Source organism: Ixodes scapularis, unplaced genomic scaffold, assembly GCF_016920785.2.
Source record: "Ixodes scapularis isolate PalLabHiFi unplaced genomic scaffold, ASM1692078v2 PGA_scaffold4__175_contigs__length_147842914, whole genome shotgun sequence".
Taxonomy (NCBI): domain Eukaryota; kingdom Metazoa; phylum Arthropoda; class Arachnida; order Ixodida; family Ixodidae; genus Ixodes; species Ixodes scapularis.
This window is the reverse complement of record NW_024609879.1, coordinates 15,147,071-15,164,740: the sequence shown is the minus strand read 5'-3', so window position 1 is coordinate 15,164,740 and position 17,670 is coordinate 15,147,071. Positions and strand designations below refer to the sequence as shown.

Below are 17,670 nucleotides of genomic sequence, written 5' to 3'. Positions count from 1 at the left end.
GTCACAGCGTTCAGTCGACGATAGTCTACGCAGAACCCCAGGGTCCCGTCCTTCTTCTTTACAAGGACGACTGGGGAGGCCCACGGACTTCTTGAGGGTTGAATGATGTCGGCGCTGAGCATTTCCTGGACTTGACCTTGAAGCACTTTCCTTTCCTTTAAGGAGACTTTGTACGGCGATTGGCGGACAGTGAGCGCGTAGTCGTCGGTAACAATGCGATGTTTTGTCATTGGTGTTTGGCGACCTTTGGACGACGTGGCAGAACAGTCACTGTATCCGGTGAGGAGATAAACGAGTTGCCGGCGCCCAGGAGCCGGGAGCTCGGGGTCGATGTCGAGCTGCGGCGGCGACGTGCTCTTCTGCTGGGACGACGAGGTTTCCTCAGCGATTGCGGTTGACCACGGCTGGCGCCTGAAGCTCCTCGACGTGGCCCATGGTGGTACCCTTCGTTAGGTGCTGCGGCTCTTCTCGAAAGTTTGTCACTTGAAGATTTGTACGTCCTTCTTGAAGATCCGCTACGCCTTGTGCGACGCCAATTTCTTTTCAAGAAGCAGTTGGACGCTGCCTTCCAGAAGAGCTTCACCGTGCATGGCTGCGTAGGTTATGATGGTTACAAAACACTCAAGCGCGGCGGCAGGTTCACATGGTTGGCCATAACTCGGATTGTGGTTGACGTCGTGTGTGTCTCCACCGGTGGCAGAAAAGGCTTACGCAGCGTCAACTTTCTTGACCCGAGGTCGATGACGGCGCCATACTCGCAAAGAAAGTTCATTCCGAGGATAACGTCCCTCGAATAGTCTTGCAGAACGACGAACTTGATAGGGCACGTCTCACCGTGGATCTCGACACGAACAGTGCATCTCCCGACTGGTGTAATAAGGTACCCTCCGGCGGTTCGTATTTGAGGGCCTTCCCACGGCGTTGTCACTTTTCGCAGGCGGCGAAGACTGAGTAGACCGCTCCGGTGTCAACGAGTGCCGATGCATCGTGGCCGTCGATAACACCGTTTAAGTTGTTGGGCACTGTTGGCGGAGCGTCGGTGCGAGGCGTGGCGTCGGAAGAATGGGAGCTCTCCGGCGTTTGTGGAGACTCTTTACGTCGTCCGTCCACGGCAACTTCACCTCCGGGGGTTGCCACGCTTAGTTTTTTCGGCGGGCAAGGGCGACAGGCTTTCACGACGGGGTCGGTGTATCGGCGAAGCTGAACGTCGTGGTGACGGCGACCGGGACTAGCGGCCAGGTGCAGGGGGGGGGGGGGTGGAGACTGAGGTCGTCGAAGGTACTCTTCTATCTCTTGTGGTCGCTCACCATAGCGTGGGCGGGGGTCGTTCGAGTGGAAGCCGCACAGCCCCATTTGCCGGTAGGGGCTACGGCGGTAGATGTGGTCGGCTTCACCTCACTGGTCGCTCAGCGGGCGTCGATCGGCCGTTCGCCACACGTCGGTCTTCCTGGGCGCCGGTTGTTCTCGCGACCGGACGTACTGAGGTTGATCGTCGAGACGTCGGGGGTACGGCTGTGCTGCTGCGTACCGTCGTTGTGGCGTAGGAGGTTGACGGGCAGCAGGTGGCGGTCGTCGGGCCATGGCGGCGCAGCTCACCGTCGGTTGTTCCGGTGGTGCCAGGTCGACGGGAGACTGTGGCTGGAAGGCCCGCTGCACCTCTTCTCGCACTACTTCGGTCATGGAGAGCGAGGGAGGGTGATCGGCACTGGATAGCACCTTCCTGATCTCCTCCCGAGCGACGTCGCGGATAATCTGACGGAGATCCGGGCTGTTGTAGCTGAGAGGTGAAGGGCAGCGACGCCGGGGTGTCGCTGGTAGCGGGAATCGCGCGCTTGAAGGGCGCGCTAGATGTTGGTTGCCTCCGTGACGAAGGCTTCGGCGGGTTGCGGACAAGGCCTCCGAAGATGTTCTCCCTAACACCCCGCATCAGGATCCGTAGCTTCTTCTTGTCGGTGGTTTGAAGGTGGCTTGGAGGTCGGCGCGAGCGACCAGGTGCAGGACATCGTCGACGAAACTGGTGATTGTTTTGTTTGCGCCCTGGGTGGTCATTTGAAGAAGGTCCTCGGCCTTCTGCCGTCGATATTGGTTGGTGAACGTCCCTCTTAGCGCATCCTTGCAGGCGGTCCATAAGGCCAGCGAAGTCTCGCGGTTCTCAAACCAGTGCCTGGCCGTTCCCTCGGGTGCGAAGTGAAAACTCTGAAGGCGCTGTTCGTCCGTTCATCCGTTGTGCTGGGCCACTCGCTCGTATTGTTGTAGTCAGTCCTCGACGTCTTCATAGGGCTCACCATGAAATGACGCGGGAGTGCGGGCAGCGACGGGTTGAACGACGACGGGTGGTGTGGCCATTGTCGGTTTCTTCTTCCTCCGTTTCTCGGGCAAGAGACCCAATTCGGGGGACTGACCTCCGTTACGATGGCTTCTTCGGGCTTCTGCGTCTTCGGCGAAGGGTAGCCTTCCAGGGCTGAGTACGTCGCTTGGCCGGGATGTCTTCGGAGGGTTACGCTCAACGGGCATAGAATGCAATACCCCGTACCTCCACCAAAATGTCACGAATGACAACTGATGAAGCGTGATAACTGAAGAATTTAAACGTTTAAAGGGGCGAAGTTGTGCCCAAAACAAAAAGGGAAGGGAAAAAAACAACAGAGCGGCGCGGGCGGTGATTGCGGCGAAACAGCAGGATTGAGCGCTGGGGCAAGACTGCTTTCGGCTTGCCACGCGGAGCGCCTTTTGTAGTTGCATTGGTTTCCGGAACATTCGGCCTAGAATGTGCGGCACGTAGATCATTCTGGCCGGGAACAAGCCCAAAAGGATTCTCGAATTTACCAGAACACTAAATTCCAATAATAAATAAAGAACGCGTCACTCCCAGGAATCGAACCCTGGCTTTTCGCGTGAGAGGCAGGCACTATACCCGTTAGCCCATGCGCGCGCTGCCTGTACTCGGCCAGCGGCGCGCGCGGCAATATAAAATATCTGGATATTAAGAGGCGTTTGACTAGTTAAGTCATAAAAAACTTCCAATTAAATTTCAATCTGATTCAGGATATAGGGACAGAGTAACGTTTTTTAAGTAGATAGAGCAATTTCTCACTAATCGTAAGCAATTCGTAAGTATCGACGGAAATAGGTTAGGAATACGTCATGTTGAATCGGGCGCACCACACGGCTCGGTACTTGGTTCAGTGTTGCTTCTGGTACAAATTAACGACCTTAGAGCTGATCCATATATTTAAGTAAGATTATTTGCAGATAACTGTACTATTTATACTGATGTCAAATCTGTCACCGATCAGATTAGGTTAAATGAGTATTTGTCTAAAATAAATGATCGGTGTACAAAATGCTAAATGTCTTGAAATACGCCAAAAACCTTACGCTTGGCCATAACGCGCAAATATCGACCTTTGGCGTTTAAATACACGCTACAGGGAGTCACCTTAGCCAATGATAGTGAATAATAATATTTCGGTATCACTATGAGTTCATATCTTAGATGAACAAAGCACTTTGATAACGAATAGACCATTTGCTATATTACCCAAGCATCGAGAATGCAGGGATTGGTGTTCCACGCGCCACACGCGCACGCCTTCCCCGTATAAAAGATTCGAAGTAAATAAACAAAATAAAGCGTTGACGAACGCGCATGCAATACGCCATTTGTTTTAGGCATTTACTTTAGAAAAGTTACTACTGCTGAGGTCAGCACGTGCGGCGCGTGGAACACCAATCCCTGCATTCTCCTTGATGCTTGGGTAATATAGCAATAGGTCTATCGGCAAAGCCAACAACATATTAGGATTTGTCAGTCTGCGCTCAAGCTGGCTTCACTGGAAATTAAGCTGATCGCATACGTTATGAACCCAGACCCAGTCAAGCTGCTTTTAGCAGCTTTTTGTCTGGGGACCCCTCCAGTACTTCTGGAAAAATAAAGTTTATTGTATTTTATTGTAAGATGTTTGTGCGGCCAACGCTGGAGTATGCGTGTGAAGTCTGGGATACGTACGTAAAAAGCTTGAGTAAAAATTGGAAAGCGAACAACGACGAGCATTGTGTTTCATATACTCTCGGTATCACAGACAGGAATCGCTTTCATTCCTGTACAGCAGAGCCTATTTACCGATGCTCCAACTCGGCAGGAAAAAAAAAACAGGTTGTATTGTTGTTACAGCATTATTAACAACTTTTTTCATGTTGACAAGCGTCAATATATAAGTAACGTCGCGAATAACAAGGAATTGGCACGGAAGTCACGCGAAAAAAAGGTTTATTAAGGTATGCTTTAAATACTCATTATGTTTGCGGACAAGGAGGGATTGGAACCAACTGCCAAGAAATGTTGTAAGTGCACGTAGCCGGCAGGTGTTCGCATCTCTTATTTCTAATGTTCAATAGCGGCAAAGACTGTTTGTTGCGTTAATATTGTGGGCGTTGCACCGTTTTGATTTATGTCTTGTGCATGTGTATGTTGTGTTAATATTGTGGGCATTATTGATTTATTTATTATGCATGTTTCGGTGCAGGGCAGCGCGGTTTGTGATTGTTGGGCTGTCACACATACTGAGTTAATCTTAATTATGTAATCTACTTGCATCTTGATCCCGTAAGGGAGCAAGTACAAGGTAACGCCCATTGGCCCTGTGCACATCAAATTTGATTGGTTTGATCAAATTCTGAGTTTTTTACGATTGGTTATAATCTTTGCATTGTTCGTCGTGATTGGCTCACTTCTGTTCTGAAAGAACTCGCAGGCCTGATTTTAGAGCGTATGATCGTTCTAGTCGCACGGGAACGGGCTCCTCCGTGGATGGGCAAGGTCTTGGGCGGCGGCGGTCTCCGCCGTCTTGTGGTCCGTGGTGGCCGGGCGGATGAACCTGCCCATGTACTTAGGGCTGTGCCGCACGAGGTAGAGGGTGAAACGCTCTGCCACTGTCTCCTTGCGGTCGGTGCGATGCACCTTCTTCTGGGCCGGCAGGCTGGACGTCTTCATGGCATCGTGGTACGCCCGGAACTGCTGCGGCTCCCTGGGACCCCAGTGGGCGCAAGGAAGCAGGGAGAGCTCCACGTCCTGCGCGGTGAAGAGAAAGCCTGGCTTTAGGGTACGGGTAAATGGAACGAATGCGCGATAGCACTTGACGGTATTTTTTAACTGGCAGCACTTGCTATCAGAATAATATGCAACGTGGCGCGCGGTGAAGGAATTGGGAATGTATAAAAAACAAGGCTCGTCATCCATGCACCTCTTCTTCAGGGTCAAGGCTTCCTTTTCTCTGAAATTCCGCCCCGCATAAAGCCTGACAGTGAAATACCTCCGTGCCTACTAGATTATTCTACCGGGTGTGCAAAGTAGAGGCCAGGTTCCTTAAATCGACCGGAAAATTCAGTTTCTTAGCCTATCGGGCTGCAATATTTTGCAGCGTTGCCCGCAGGTGGTGTATCTTTTCTATAAAAATTATAAAGAGCGAACTTTCCCGAGGAAGAAGTAAAAAAAAAAAAATAAGGCTTAACTCCTGCGGAAACGTAGTGAAGTCGCCGGTCTTTAAACAATAGGCCACCCTACTGATTCAGGACCGGTGGCTTTGCTGGGCTTCCATAGGAGTTAAGCCTTTTTATTTGTTTACTTTTTCCTCAGGTAAGTTTGTTCTTTGCAAATTTTCTGCAAAAAATGCACCACCCCTGGACAACGCTGCACAAAATCGTAGCGCGATAGGTCAAGAGACCGAATTTTGTGGTCGATTTAAAGAGCTTGGCCGCTATTTGAGTCAGCTGATACTAATATTGTCACGAATAACTATTGATGAGGCGAAGATAACTGAAGAAACTAAATAAACGTTTAATGGGGCGAACTTGTGCCCAAAACAAAAAGGAAACAGAAGAAAAGAGCAGAGCGCCGCGGGCGTCGATGTCGGCGAAACCGCAGGATCGAGCGCTGGGGCGACCGACTTTGGCTCGCCACGCGAAGCCTCTTATGTACAGTACACGCGTGGGCTTCTGGAACGGTCGACGTAGAAGGTTCGACGCGTAGAACATTCGGACCTCGAATTAGCCCCCCAACACGGTTCTCGAATTTACCAGAGCATCACATTAGAGGCGACAAAAATGCGAGCCCGCGGCCAGGAATCGAACCCTGGCTTTCTGCGTGGAAGGAGAGCGCGATAACCGTTAGGCCACAAGCGCGCTGCCTACCTAGTCAGCTGCGCTCACGGCAATAATCAATAGGGAGTTTTCGTAGATCGTTTTCGCCGTCCCGCAAGGCCCTCCGCAACCCGCTACGATAGCGGGAACTCCATAGTCAAGGCTATCGGCGCGCAGGCGCAGTATCAACTTCTTCGTTGCGGAACGCTTAGCGGAGGAGGCAGCGCGGTCTACGAAAACTCCCTAATACCTGCCGCCCTGTTACGCGTGTTCCGTTCCTATGCAGCGGAAGGGTGGGGGGGGGGGGGGGGAGACGGGAGAGTGTTACAGTCAGCGCACCACTTAGGCCTCACCCCCCCCCCCCCCTTCCCCCGTCAACTCAGTGAGGCGCTGGTCGCGCATGATAAGTAGTCTAACGAACAGCTGTCTTTTCTTGATGACACACCATTTCATGGTCTTGCTTGGGTGCGACTGATACAAACACTGGCGATCAAGACCAGAGGCGGTTCCTATTACCTAACTATCGCTTTAATAAAAATTGCGCTTTCATCTTGATTGATTGATCTGATTATAATATGCAGACTCGCATTTCACGACAAAGGCAGTCGACGTTCAGGTTCGCTATCCGCCTTCCTGGAACGCGTCGACACGTCGTCTTCTTGCGTCCGTTTTCTCGCGACGACACGGAGGGTGCACAGACGTTGGAGCAATGGCACATAGAAGACAGGGCCTTTCCCACCAAACGTCTTCACTGGTGTAGCAGCGGCTCACCTACCATGGCGGCAGCGTCATCGGCAGCGCGTCTTCCAGCGTCACACAATGAGCGCATCGTTAGCGCGGGGCGACGCCAAGTCGGACGCGTCGGCCGCATTGAGTCAACTCTCGTCGATCTTCGGCATGTTTGCCGCTTGGGGCGGATCGGGAATCCACTCACGACGCACGTATTGCGCGGACCTGGGTCTTTTAGTTGCCATTGCATTTATGGAGCGTGTGGACATTCACATCTCGTTTCTGCACGCGCAGGTGGTTTTCCAGGCGGGTGGTTGGCAGGTGGCCAATGAAGTCCGCAGAGAGCGAGAGGGGGGGGGGGGGGGTTTGAAAAGAGTAGCTCCATGGTCTCCAGTTGTGCTACCTTCTTCGCACCACTCTGCCACGCCACAACACGCGTGCAGCGAAAATGCGAGTTAGGCACTGCTAGAATGCGGTTCTCTATTAAAAATATGTTGTCTGGAATCTGTCAGTAATGCGCACATTGCACTCCAGTACACAAGCGCGAAGGCATCACTGAAAACACGGAAGATTTAATTGAAGTGAACCGACTTAGGATGGCCCCGATTTTATTGAAATATTCAAATTATAATATAGCCAGTTATACGCATGCAAGCCACATACGACTTTTATAAGCGTCTAAATATCGCAAATATTTTACTCTTAACAACGTATTCTTGTTTGGGGGGAGGGGGAAGGGGGAGGGGGATTGTTCAATTATACTGATAAATCGACACCAGGTTATATATTTATCAAGTAGTGAGAAAACGTTTGGAAAGTTATTTTATCGACCGTTTGTTAATGATATTTTTGTTTTTGGCAAGTTTTCTTGCCATAAAAAGTCATAAAAAGGGAATATTATTTCTCTCGTTGACAGCTAGTTTCGCATTAGGAGGATTTTCGTTGAGCAGGACTAAATCAACAAAAATAAAAAAGGGGTATATGTCTCGAATGTTTCTACGTCTTCGCTTTCAGCGTCAACTTCAAGTAGTCATGTCACAGATTGAATGTACCGAAGTTGTCACATTCGAATAAATTACTATAATCACATATTATTTCTAATACACTAGAACTTGGATACAAGAAGGCGGGTAACCGCTCATTCACACAGGAAGCGGATCTGCGTTCTCAAAGCGGTGGCGAACGCGGTTGTATAAAGATCCAGTACGATCGCACGCGCACTTTATGTCATCGAGTGAGTGTGCGATTGCACTGGATCTTTATACAACCGCGTTCTCAGCCGCTTTGCGAACGCAGATCCGCTTCCAGTGTGAATGAGCGGTAAGAAGCGCCGTTAGCGAGCAAGTTCAATTCTAGCCATAGTCCGTGAGGGGTTAAGAGTGAAATGGAAGCTCCTTCCACCTCTTTCCACTCTAGCAGAGCGGATGATGGAGAGGAGGCGACCTCCTGTATACAGTGTTCGCTCTGCTAATGTGGGAAGAGGTGGGAGGAGCTTCCCCTTCGCTCTTAACCTTTCACCGACTATAAGCGTCGCGTGACGAGTCAACACTAGGGGGCAAAGACGGGAGCAGAAGGCGGCAAATCCTGGGCGATGACATCGGTAGTCCCGAAAGAAAAAGAACAAGAAAGAGAGTGACAGAGGAGCGGGGAAAGTGCGCATAGAAAAAGTTAGGCGGGTTCGTTTTTCCGCGACGAGCTGAAGCTGTTGGAGCGCTTATAAACTTTATGTAGTTTTATACATTGCGCGATTCCTGTGTTTTACTAGAAAAGAACAAAGCACTAGAATGCAACGAAAGGTCACCTTACAGGTGATCTTTCGCTGCTTCCTTGTGCATATTAAGGTTTCGCCAGCGATATGGATCCATCAGGACCGCCCTGGTCCGCGTCTATGCCCTGCCGCTCCCAAGTGGCCTAGGTGCATAGGACTTGCCCCCTATCGAATATTATATTGTTTCTATGGTCAGCACCTCATAAATAACGAGGCCAAGTACACTCTAAAAAATTCCTGCGCGTCAACTTACCCGCAAAACACTCAAAGAGCCAATCTCTGCGATCTGCGAGATCAGCTCAGCGAATGATGAAGCGGAACATGCCGTTTATACCTAAAAATGAAGTCTGCGCTGTGGAATTACGCAATGCAAAGCGTCATGCTTGTATTGCGTAATGCCACAGCGTAGACTTTATTTTGAGGTCTAAACAGATGTTGTGCCTCATCATTCGCTGAGTAGATTTCATAGATCAAAGAGATTGGCTCTTCGAGTGTTTTGCGGGTAAGTAGACGCGCAGGCAGTTTTTAGAGTGCAGGAGCACCCTTCTATCGAAATTCCTCTCTTATTTTTTGCCTCTTCTACCTTTTGATGTTTGCTCTCTACCCCAGTCTCAGGTTAATTCAACATGGTTAATATTCACCAGCTCGCCTGCACCCTTATGATATTTTCCCTGCTATTTCCCCGTTAAATTTAGCGGGGAAATTGCGACGTCACGTAGCGTGAAACTGTGGTGTCTCATCTTTACGTCATCTGACCGACATCGCAAAATTCCATGACGTCACGCGACAATAAATTCTGTGATTCTTGAATCCCGTGACGTCATGACATCATGACGTCACTGGATTCAGCAAGACAAATTTAGCGTGTCATCCTTCATGTCACGCCATGACACTATGACGTAACGTGAATGACGACACGATATCTTGTTGTGAAGTATCGCGTTACGTGACATCATTACTTTATGTTGCATGATCCCACGTGACACCAAGACAGTCACGTGATATTGCGGCGTCATGCGGTCATACCAACACAAGCAAGAAAGGTACGTAGAGGGTTCGCATATATTGGGCTATCACTTGAAAAATTTGACACTAGCGTCATGATGTTGGGCGACACTAGCGTCATGGAGTTGGGCGAACGCGCATGCGCGTAGGAGTCGCACCCAATTATTTTCGAGGAGCCAGGTGACTACGAGTGGGGGCACAGCTGCCATGGCCAGCACGACCATGGCGATGGCTGCGAACCGCACAGGCCTTTCCATGGCCTGCATCTCGTCCACGTAGACGTGCACGGCGGTCAGGGAGACGGCGGCAGCAACCAGGGACGCCAGCGGAGACACGCGACGCCAGCGGCGTACCAGGGACCGCGCCAGCGCCACCTGCTGCATGAAGGCCACGTCGAAGACCAGGCGGTCCGTGCCGTAGCCCCAGACGAAGGCGAGCAGTTCCAGGCAGGCGACGAGCAGCACGGGCACCTGCGAGTGGGCAGTGAGGTGGTCGGTGATGGTCGCTCGGTGACGGGTGGTCGGTGACAGTGTCGGCGCTCCAATGGCCCGTGGTCCTGTCTGGTTGATGTGGCCCTCAAGATTGGTTGCGGGGTGGGGGGGTGGGGGGGGGGGGGGCTCAACGTCGGTTCGGCTCATGTGAAACTGTAGTGTCCCATTCTTACGTCAGATGGCGTAAGGATGGGACACCACAAAGGCCCCTTTGAACTCGAATCCAAGTGGCCTGCATTAAGAACCCCCCCCCCCCCCCCCCCCCACACACACACACACACTTCATGGTACCCAGAGCCTGTCTTCTTGGACAGCCCGTCTGGTCTAGAAAAACAGCGCTGAAATAAACAAAGGACACAAAGAGCAAATAGAACCCACCAGACGCTGACAGTCACCCGAAAAACTTATTTGCGCATCGCATTCCTATCGAAAAAAAAGATATCAGGTTGTCGGTCGGCGCCTTGTTTATGTGGTTTGTTCCTTGTTAACTTTATCTGTTTTAGCGCTGTTTTTCTTTTTTCACAAAATACACCAACTAGCCCAACTTAATGTCTTCATTACATGAATTAGCACTAACATAGACGACGTGGCACACATCGGGGTATTCCGCGGGCAGGCCAAGTTGGGCATGCATACGTTTTGTCCGTCATAGTTTAAAAAGTATAAAAGCTCCATAAACAACAAAGACTAAGACGAAGTGAGGCAACACCAGGCGGCTTGTGATTGTGTTACTTGGTCTTGGTATTTGTTGTTTTCGACGCTTTTATACTGTTTTTAAAATTATGAATCAGCTAGGCTCGTTTTCACCTCAAGAACAGAAGTAAAAACGTCCAGCTGCGCTCTGAGCATTGCGAATTCCTTCCTTTATGTGGAGAATTAAAATATATGTAGGTCAAGTTTAGATTAGATATGTATATGTTATCTCACCAAGTACACGTTTCATATGTGAAAAACGTCGCTTCTTCCCCCGACAACCAAACCTTGTAAGAACGACTTCGCGTAATGCATGAATAATGCGCGGAACCTGCTTAAAAAAACGAAAAAAAAAAAAAACGAGTACACTTTAATTAACCACATTGTTGGCCTTCATCAACCTAGTTTGACTACTTGGTAGACGCAGCTCGATTTCATTAACACACCACACCGCTGGCCTACAATAGATCTTCATTCGAATTCACGGTCGACGTTGCTGTTTTGTCAGCGTTAGTCAACGGTGTTAGTTGTTACCGTTGAATATACAATTATATAATTTTTAGTGGTCGTGCATTTTAATTTTACCAACTGCATACTCGTTGGAGAAAAGAAAGTTTGCATTGGAGGGGAGTGAAGTAGGATTTTCAATTTACAAGGACGAAAATAAGAAAGCTCCATTTCTTTTCGCCTCCTTTCCCAGAAGCGTTCTTCTGCATCAACTTTTAAGCTCGTCATTCAAATCAGCTCACATATTGAATATGAGCGCTCCGTTACTTGAACTGCGCTGGGTAACAATCAATTCGTCGGCGAATATTCGTGTCCATGTTGTAGCCAGTACACCATTTTCTGAGATACCGGTTTGGGAGACTTTCGCAGTGAACGGACGCGGACACCACGAGCACAGAACCAACTGGTTGAAAGTCTGTCCAGATGGTTGGTGAGTCTTTGAAATGCAAGCAGGTTTTGAGACCAAAAACTGTGCAATCATAAGTGCAAAAAGAAAAGAAAAAACGATTGGATTAGTTTGAGAGAACAAAATTTCAGGGTTTTCCGAGCTTAAATTGTGCTCTACGAATTAGCAACATAGGCGTGTGACTGGGATAGTCCGTACCGTTCAGAACTTCACACGTCCTTTTTCTTGCCTGAGTAATTTATGTGTTCGTTTATTATTTAATAAACATACGTTTACGTATCTAACAGCACGAGGCGGCGAAAAAAATAGCCCGATTTCTTTCGGTGTCACGGCCAGACTGAATTCACGCTCACTGTCTTATGGCCTCTCCATTGAGGTATAAAAGCACCTATGGCTGCAATGAGTCACTGACACACAGTTGGGTGAAAGCGCTACTGGGTGGCCGTGAGCAGCGCGCAACATCTTTTGGTGGCTATTTAGTTATTTTTTTATTTATTCTTATTTTCAGTGACCCACCAACAGCTTAACGCCTCCTTAGTGGTGCACTTATTCCTTCAGAAATGCAACGTTAAACAGGATAAAAGCGAAACGTTAGGAAAAACAATAGCCTCAACAGACTGTCGAAATTTACGCTTTTCATAAAAAATATCAAGCTAAAATTCGCACAAATCTGTTCTAAATGGTTATAAGTCAGTTGTAGGCTTGTCATGTGCGCAGCATGGTAAAAGTCGAAAGGGTAAAACAAAGTATAAAGTCTGCAAGACTGACGAGGAACGTGCAAATAGATGTGACTAAGTACCTCTGGGGAATCAATTATATCATTTACAATCTTATACAAATATGTCAGTTCACGAATTGCTCTCCTGTTGTGCAACGAGTCTAACTTCACGAGCTCACAAATCCTCTCATAACTATAGAAATAATTCGGTTGAAAATAACGATCAAACAAAACACGAACGAACCTACGTTGAACACTCTCAATTACACCTGAATTTGTCACTCTAATACAGTTCCAGACAACTGAGGCATATTCAACACGACTACGCACCATTGAAGAAAACAAACGTAAAATACAAAGTGGTTTAGAAAAATCGCGTGTCACTCGTGTAATGGCTCCCAGCACTCTAAAGGAAGCATTCGTAATTGTAGTCACGTGATGATTGAAATTAATTGCAGGATCCATAAAAACGCCTAGATCACGGATGACCTCAACGCGAGTAATATTGGCGGAATCTAATACATAGGGAAAACTCAGAATTTCACGCTTCCTAAAAAAGAACATAACTTTTGTCTTTGACTCATTTAAGAGTAACTCATTTGAAAAACACCACGCTGAAATAGAACCTCTATCGCGCTGAAGACATTCACAATCGTCAATCGTTTTAACCGCTGTAAACAACTTAATATCATCAGCAAATAACGAAAACTGCGTGTGTTTAATACAGGAAGCTAGATCATTTACAAAAACTAAAAACAGCAAAGGGCCGAGGTTGCTGCCTTGAGGAACCCCAGAAGTAAATAAAAAAAAGGAGCAGATAATCGGCCGGATACTCGCACAAAGTTCAGCCGATGAGATAAGTAACTATCGAGGAGACGACAGTACATAAGGAACATGCCGTAACTACAGAGTTTACTCAACAGTAGTCGGTGATTAACTTTGTCAAAAGCTTTACTCATATCAAAGTAGACTACATCCGCTTGTCCTCTGCTATGGACAGATGTTACAATCAGATGTAGGAAGGAACACAGGTTTGTTTCTGTGGAGCGGCCTTTCATGGAATCATGTTGCTCAGGAATAATCCTTCGACAAAAATATGCATAAAGGTGAGTTTGCAAAACAATTTCATAAACTTTAGACAAACTACAAAGGACCTATAGTTGTTAACCATGGATCGATCACCCGATTTATGTAATGGAACAACAACAGAGCGCTTCCAAGCTGTAGGAAATGTTTCAGATGCAAGTGATAAGTTAAATATATGAACCAAAACTGGACAAAGGAGTGGAGCACAACTATTATGAAGCTGGGAATTCCATCTACTCCCGTAGATAACTTCGGTTTCAATTTTTTAATTGCTTCCAAGTCTTCAGATTCAATAATTGAAGCAACAGTAAAAAAATCCAGGCAGTTTATATTCGAGCTAGGCATCAGGCCATTATTTGTACTGAAAGAAGCACTAAAGTGGCGCGCAAAAATATTAGCTACATCAACAGGGTCAGAGACACAATCCTCATTATCTCGCAGTGTGATCGTGGTAACATTCTCTTTGATGCTCTCTTTGACAGACTTCCACATACACTGTGGCTGTGCGCTCAATGATTTCTCGGCGATGTCAGCATGTTGTTGTTTATCTCGCTTAAACAATTGTTTTGCCTCTGCGCGACAATGACTAAATCTCGTGTACCAAACGACATTGCCAGTTTTTTTTTTGTACAGGCGATGATAGTCTAGCTTGCGCCTTAAGCAATGCCTTAGTTCCTTCGAGAACCATATGGGATAGTCACTTTTATGAGACACCCTCTTTGGTATAAAGAGTTGCATGCTTTCCTGGACAATACTTGAAAGTGTGGAAGTTGATGATTCAACACACTGATCAGCTAGAACACTACTCCAGTCATAGTCCCGAAGATACTGATAAAATGAATAGTAATCACAGTTTGAGGAAGAAAACCATGATTGCGAATGAAAAATTCGCTTGGCAAGTGGGAAGAAAATTGATACAATAAAAAGGTTGATGATAGTTATCCACCCGAGATAGCGGAGCTTTGGCAAGACTGATATCAACAACCGAAGTCACCAGGGCAATGTCAAGTATGTTTCCACAACAGTTGCGTACAGTAAAAGGTTGTTCAAAACCATTGAAATGAACAAAGTCTAATAGACAAAGTAGCTTCAATCTTGTGTTCGTATGACTAAGGAGCTGCCTGACTCCCAATCGTAACAAGGAAGGATGAAATCGCCATACATGTGCACTCGAAATTTAGAGAAGTCAATTTTTTCTTCCAGGAAGTTGATATGCTCACAGAAAATAAGGTGATCAAACATCGGCGGAAAATAGTAATTGCCAATGAGAAAGTTTCTACCATCGGTAGAGAGTACTTCAATCCACACGCTCTCAGGATAACACTCGAGATCGTTCCTCCGATGAACTTTCAAGCTCCTATCTGCAGCAATCAATACACCTCCCCCCAAGCTCTTTCCCGTTTTCACATAGTAACGATCACGTCTATATACTTCATACTTGGGTGGAAAATAGTTAGATCTAGAAATTCCATCTACAAGCCAAGTTTCTGTTAGGCATATCATTGAATACGTGCTTGACATAGCCTCCGAAAAAAACTCGGCGTCCTTAGTCCTCAAACCACGTACATTCTGATACTAAATGGTACCCTCATTATGCATCTTCGTTTCTCCTCAACAACCCAAAAAACCGCCTAAAGGGATAGTCAATGGGCCACACACATTCGCGTCATTCACCTTGTCAAAATCGTCCCACTCTACAGCGGTGTGGAACGATTCATAGCTCATATGTATAGACGGAGGTTTGGTACAGACACATGTTTTGACGACGTTGCTGAGTATTGCTGCGATGTCGTCAACAGTGGTTGTAGGTCAAGCCGAGTCTCTGAGAGCGCCCTACTCCTCGGAGGTCGAGGTACAGTCGTCAGCTTACTTGTAGAGTTCGTACCCGTGGCGGGCTTCACCCTCCTCTTCTTTTGGACAAGGGTGTATCCGCCTTCGTCAGTAGTCGATCGACTGCCGCGGATACCGGTGGTCGAAGCTACCAAGGAGTCCCCATGCTCCAGGTTAGGTGCACGGTTCCAAACTGGTAGGGGGCGTACTTGTCTCTCTGCGTGCATGTCGCCACCAGTCGTAGTGGTCCGAAGCATGGATGCGTAACTGGTAGGTCTAGCTTCGAAACTTGAGGAAGTCGATCAAGATGGCTCCGTCACATTAGTCGTAGTACTCAGAGTCGCTGACATATGACTTGCATCTGCAGCTTCTTGATTTGACAAAGGGGAGCGAGGAGGACCTGTGCCCGAGGACTTACGAAGGAGTTCCGCATTACGGGCCAGTTGAAGGTGCAGCTGTTCATTGTCTGCTCGCAGGGCCTGTACTTCAGATGAGAGAGCATCAACCTTCCGGCAAAGCTGAAGGATGATCGTTCGGATGTCTGCGTTGTCTTCAGGTCCTTCCTTCTAGTCAGGTTGTTCTTGGCCTGCATCACCACTGGGATCCACACAACAGGGCACATCGTCGGAGCCAAGCTTAGCCGAATCGAGGCCGGGCAGTTTGGTGCACTCGTGGCACTCGTAGGTGCTGGCTCCGTTCTGAACGAGAAGTTTATACTCTGCAGCGGCAATATTCACATATCTGCAGTGGAACCGGCAGTTGCAGGTCCCAGTACACGCAATATATTGCTGCCGCCCATTGAAGGTCTTGGAGGAGCGTCCACACACGTCCTGTGTCTTCGTCATCGTCGTCCTTTATCTAGTCAAAGGTACGAGAGCGCATGCTTAAAACTGAGAGCAGTTTGGTTCGTCCAGCTCGGTCTCTTCACAATCGTTTTGGGGAGCCAACAGACGTCTTTCGCCCTCTGCATTGCGAGGAAGATGCCGACTGCGTAAAAACGGGTTTTCGTCGGTCTTTCTTGGGCCCAGATTTTAGATCTTTCGAAGAACCATCGAACACCGTGGGCGCGGCTCCAAGGACTAGGTTTTTACGCCGTATTCAGGTACTATCGGGGAAAAATGAAATGCGAACAGAGGAACGCGTGGCTCACGGTACAGGCTGCGCCGCCTGGAAGTAAGCCTAGGGACGAGGGTGCGTGTCCTACTTCGATGTGTTTATGCCCCTCAATTGGCGCTCCCCCAGTTTCGGCAGTGCGCCTCTTTGTGCGCTGAAAGCTGTCACCGCTATCTTTGCCTGCTCGGCGAGTGCGGCGAGCTTCTTTGCACCGCGCGCGCTGAGCCAGCAAATATAGCGGTGATAGCTCTCAGCGCACTAAGAGGCACGCTGCTGAAGCTTGGGGAGCGCAGAGGAAGGGGCGTGAACACGTCAGACTAGGCCACGCACCCTCGCTCCTAGGCTCACTTCCAGGCGGCGCAGCCTGTACCGTGGGCCACGCGCTCCTCTGTTCGCATTTCATTTTTTCCCGATAGTACATAATCGTTCAGTTTAAAGTAATTTCAGTACACAAGCCTAGAGAGATTTATCGTTCACAGCAAGGTTCTCCCATGGTATCCTCTTCTTCCACTCAGTGCTTAGCGTATCTTCGCTGGGCATCTGACGAAAACACACCAGAAGCTCTCCCTGATGTCGTTTTGCAATTCGGGAACACAACAGTAAACTCTTGGGCCAGGCGAAACAGAACCTGTACCCGCAGGGGGCACCTGTGAAAGCAGGTGTTTGGAGAGTGGCGTCTCCACGGACCCCGAGCCATGCGGGTTCGCCCGCCCACGTCTGGCTGTGCGTGGCTTTCCCGTGTCCGGGGAAAAGGGCATCCTGGTGGTTGAGTCGAACCCGGGGTAGGTTAGGACCCTTTGGGGCCCCCCGGGTGAGGCAATACACCACTTCGGCCCCCGCTTCCCGTAGACGGGTGTCCTGGCTTGGCCCGTCCAGGATGATTCAGTCAGTCGCCACTTCTACTATCCCCTTCCTTCTTTTACCTTTGTCTTCTCCTTCTTTTCACTCTTCTCATTTCTCTTCTTTCCTTTTTCAACTCCTTTGGCGGCAAGGGCTAACCTTGGGTGGCGACAGACCCCTTGTCCAAAACCACACTTGGTTATAGTACCTGGGCAGTGCTAATAGTCTAACGGTTCCAGCAAAGCCCTTTTTGTTATGGTCCGTTAACTATTCCCTCGTTGGGCTCCGTGGTGGGCAGCACACCACAGGTTCTGAACACTCTTTGCCCTCCTATGGCACCCCCCTC

The 17,670-nt window shown here is 48.6% G+C and overlaps 1 protein-coding gene across 1 annotated transcript in view; it reads right to left on the bottom strand.

Annotated features, from left to right (window-relative positions):
- Positions 1-4,772: 4,772 nt before the first annotated feature.
- Positions 4,773-17,670, bottom strand: part of LOC120846173 (sodium- and chloride-dependent GABA transporter ine-like) — a 43,715-nt gene continuing 30,817 nt past the window's right edge. The window contains exons 4-5 of the mRNA XM_040503654.1: positions 9,799-10,110; positions 4,773-5,071 (exon numbers count right to left, since the gene is read on the bottom strand). Coding sequence (XP_040359588.1) covers positions 4,781-5,071; positions 9,799-10,110 — 603 coding nt within the window. The 3' untranslated portion in view covers positions 4,773-4,780. The remainder of the gene's footprint in view (positions 5,072-9,798; positions 10,111-17,670) is intronic.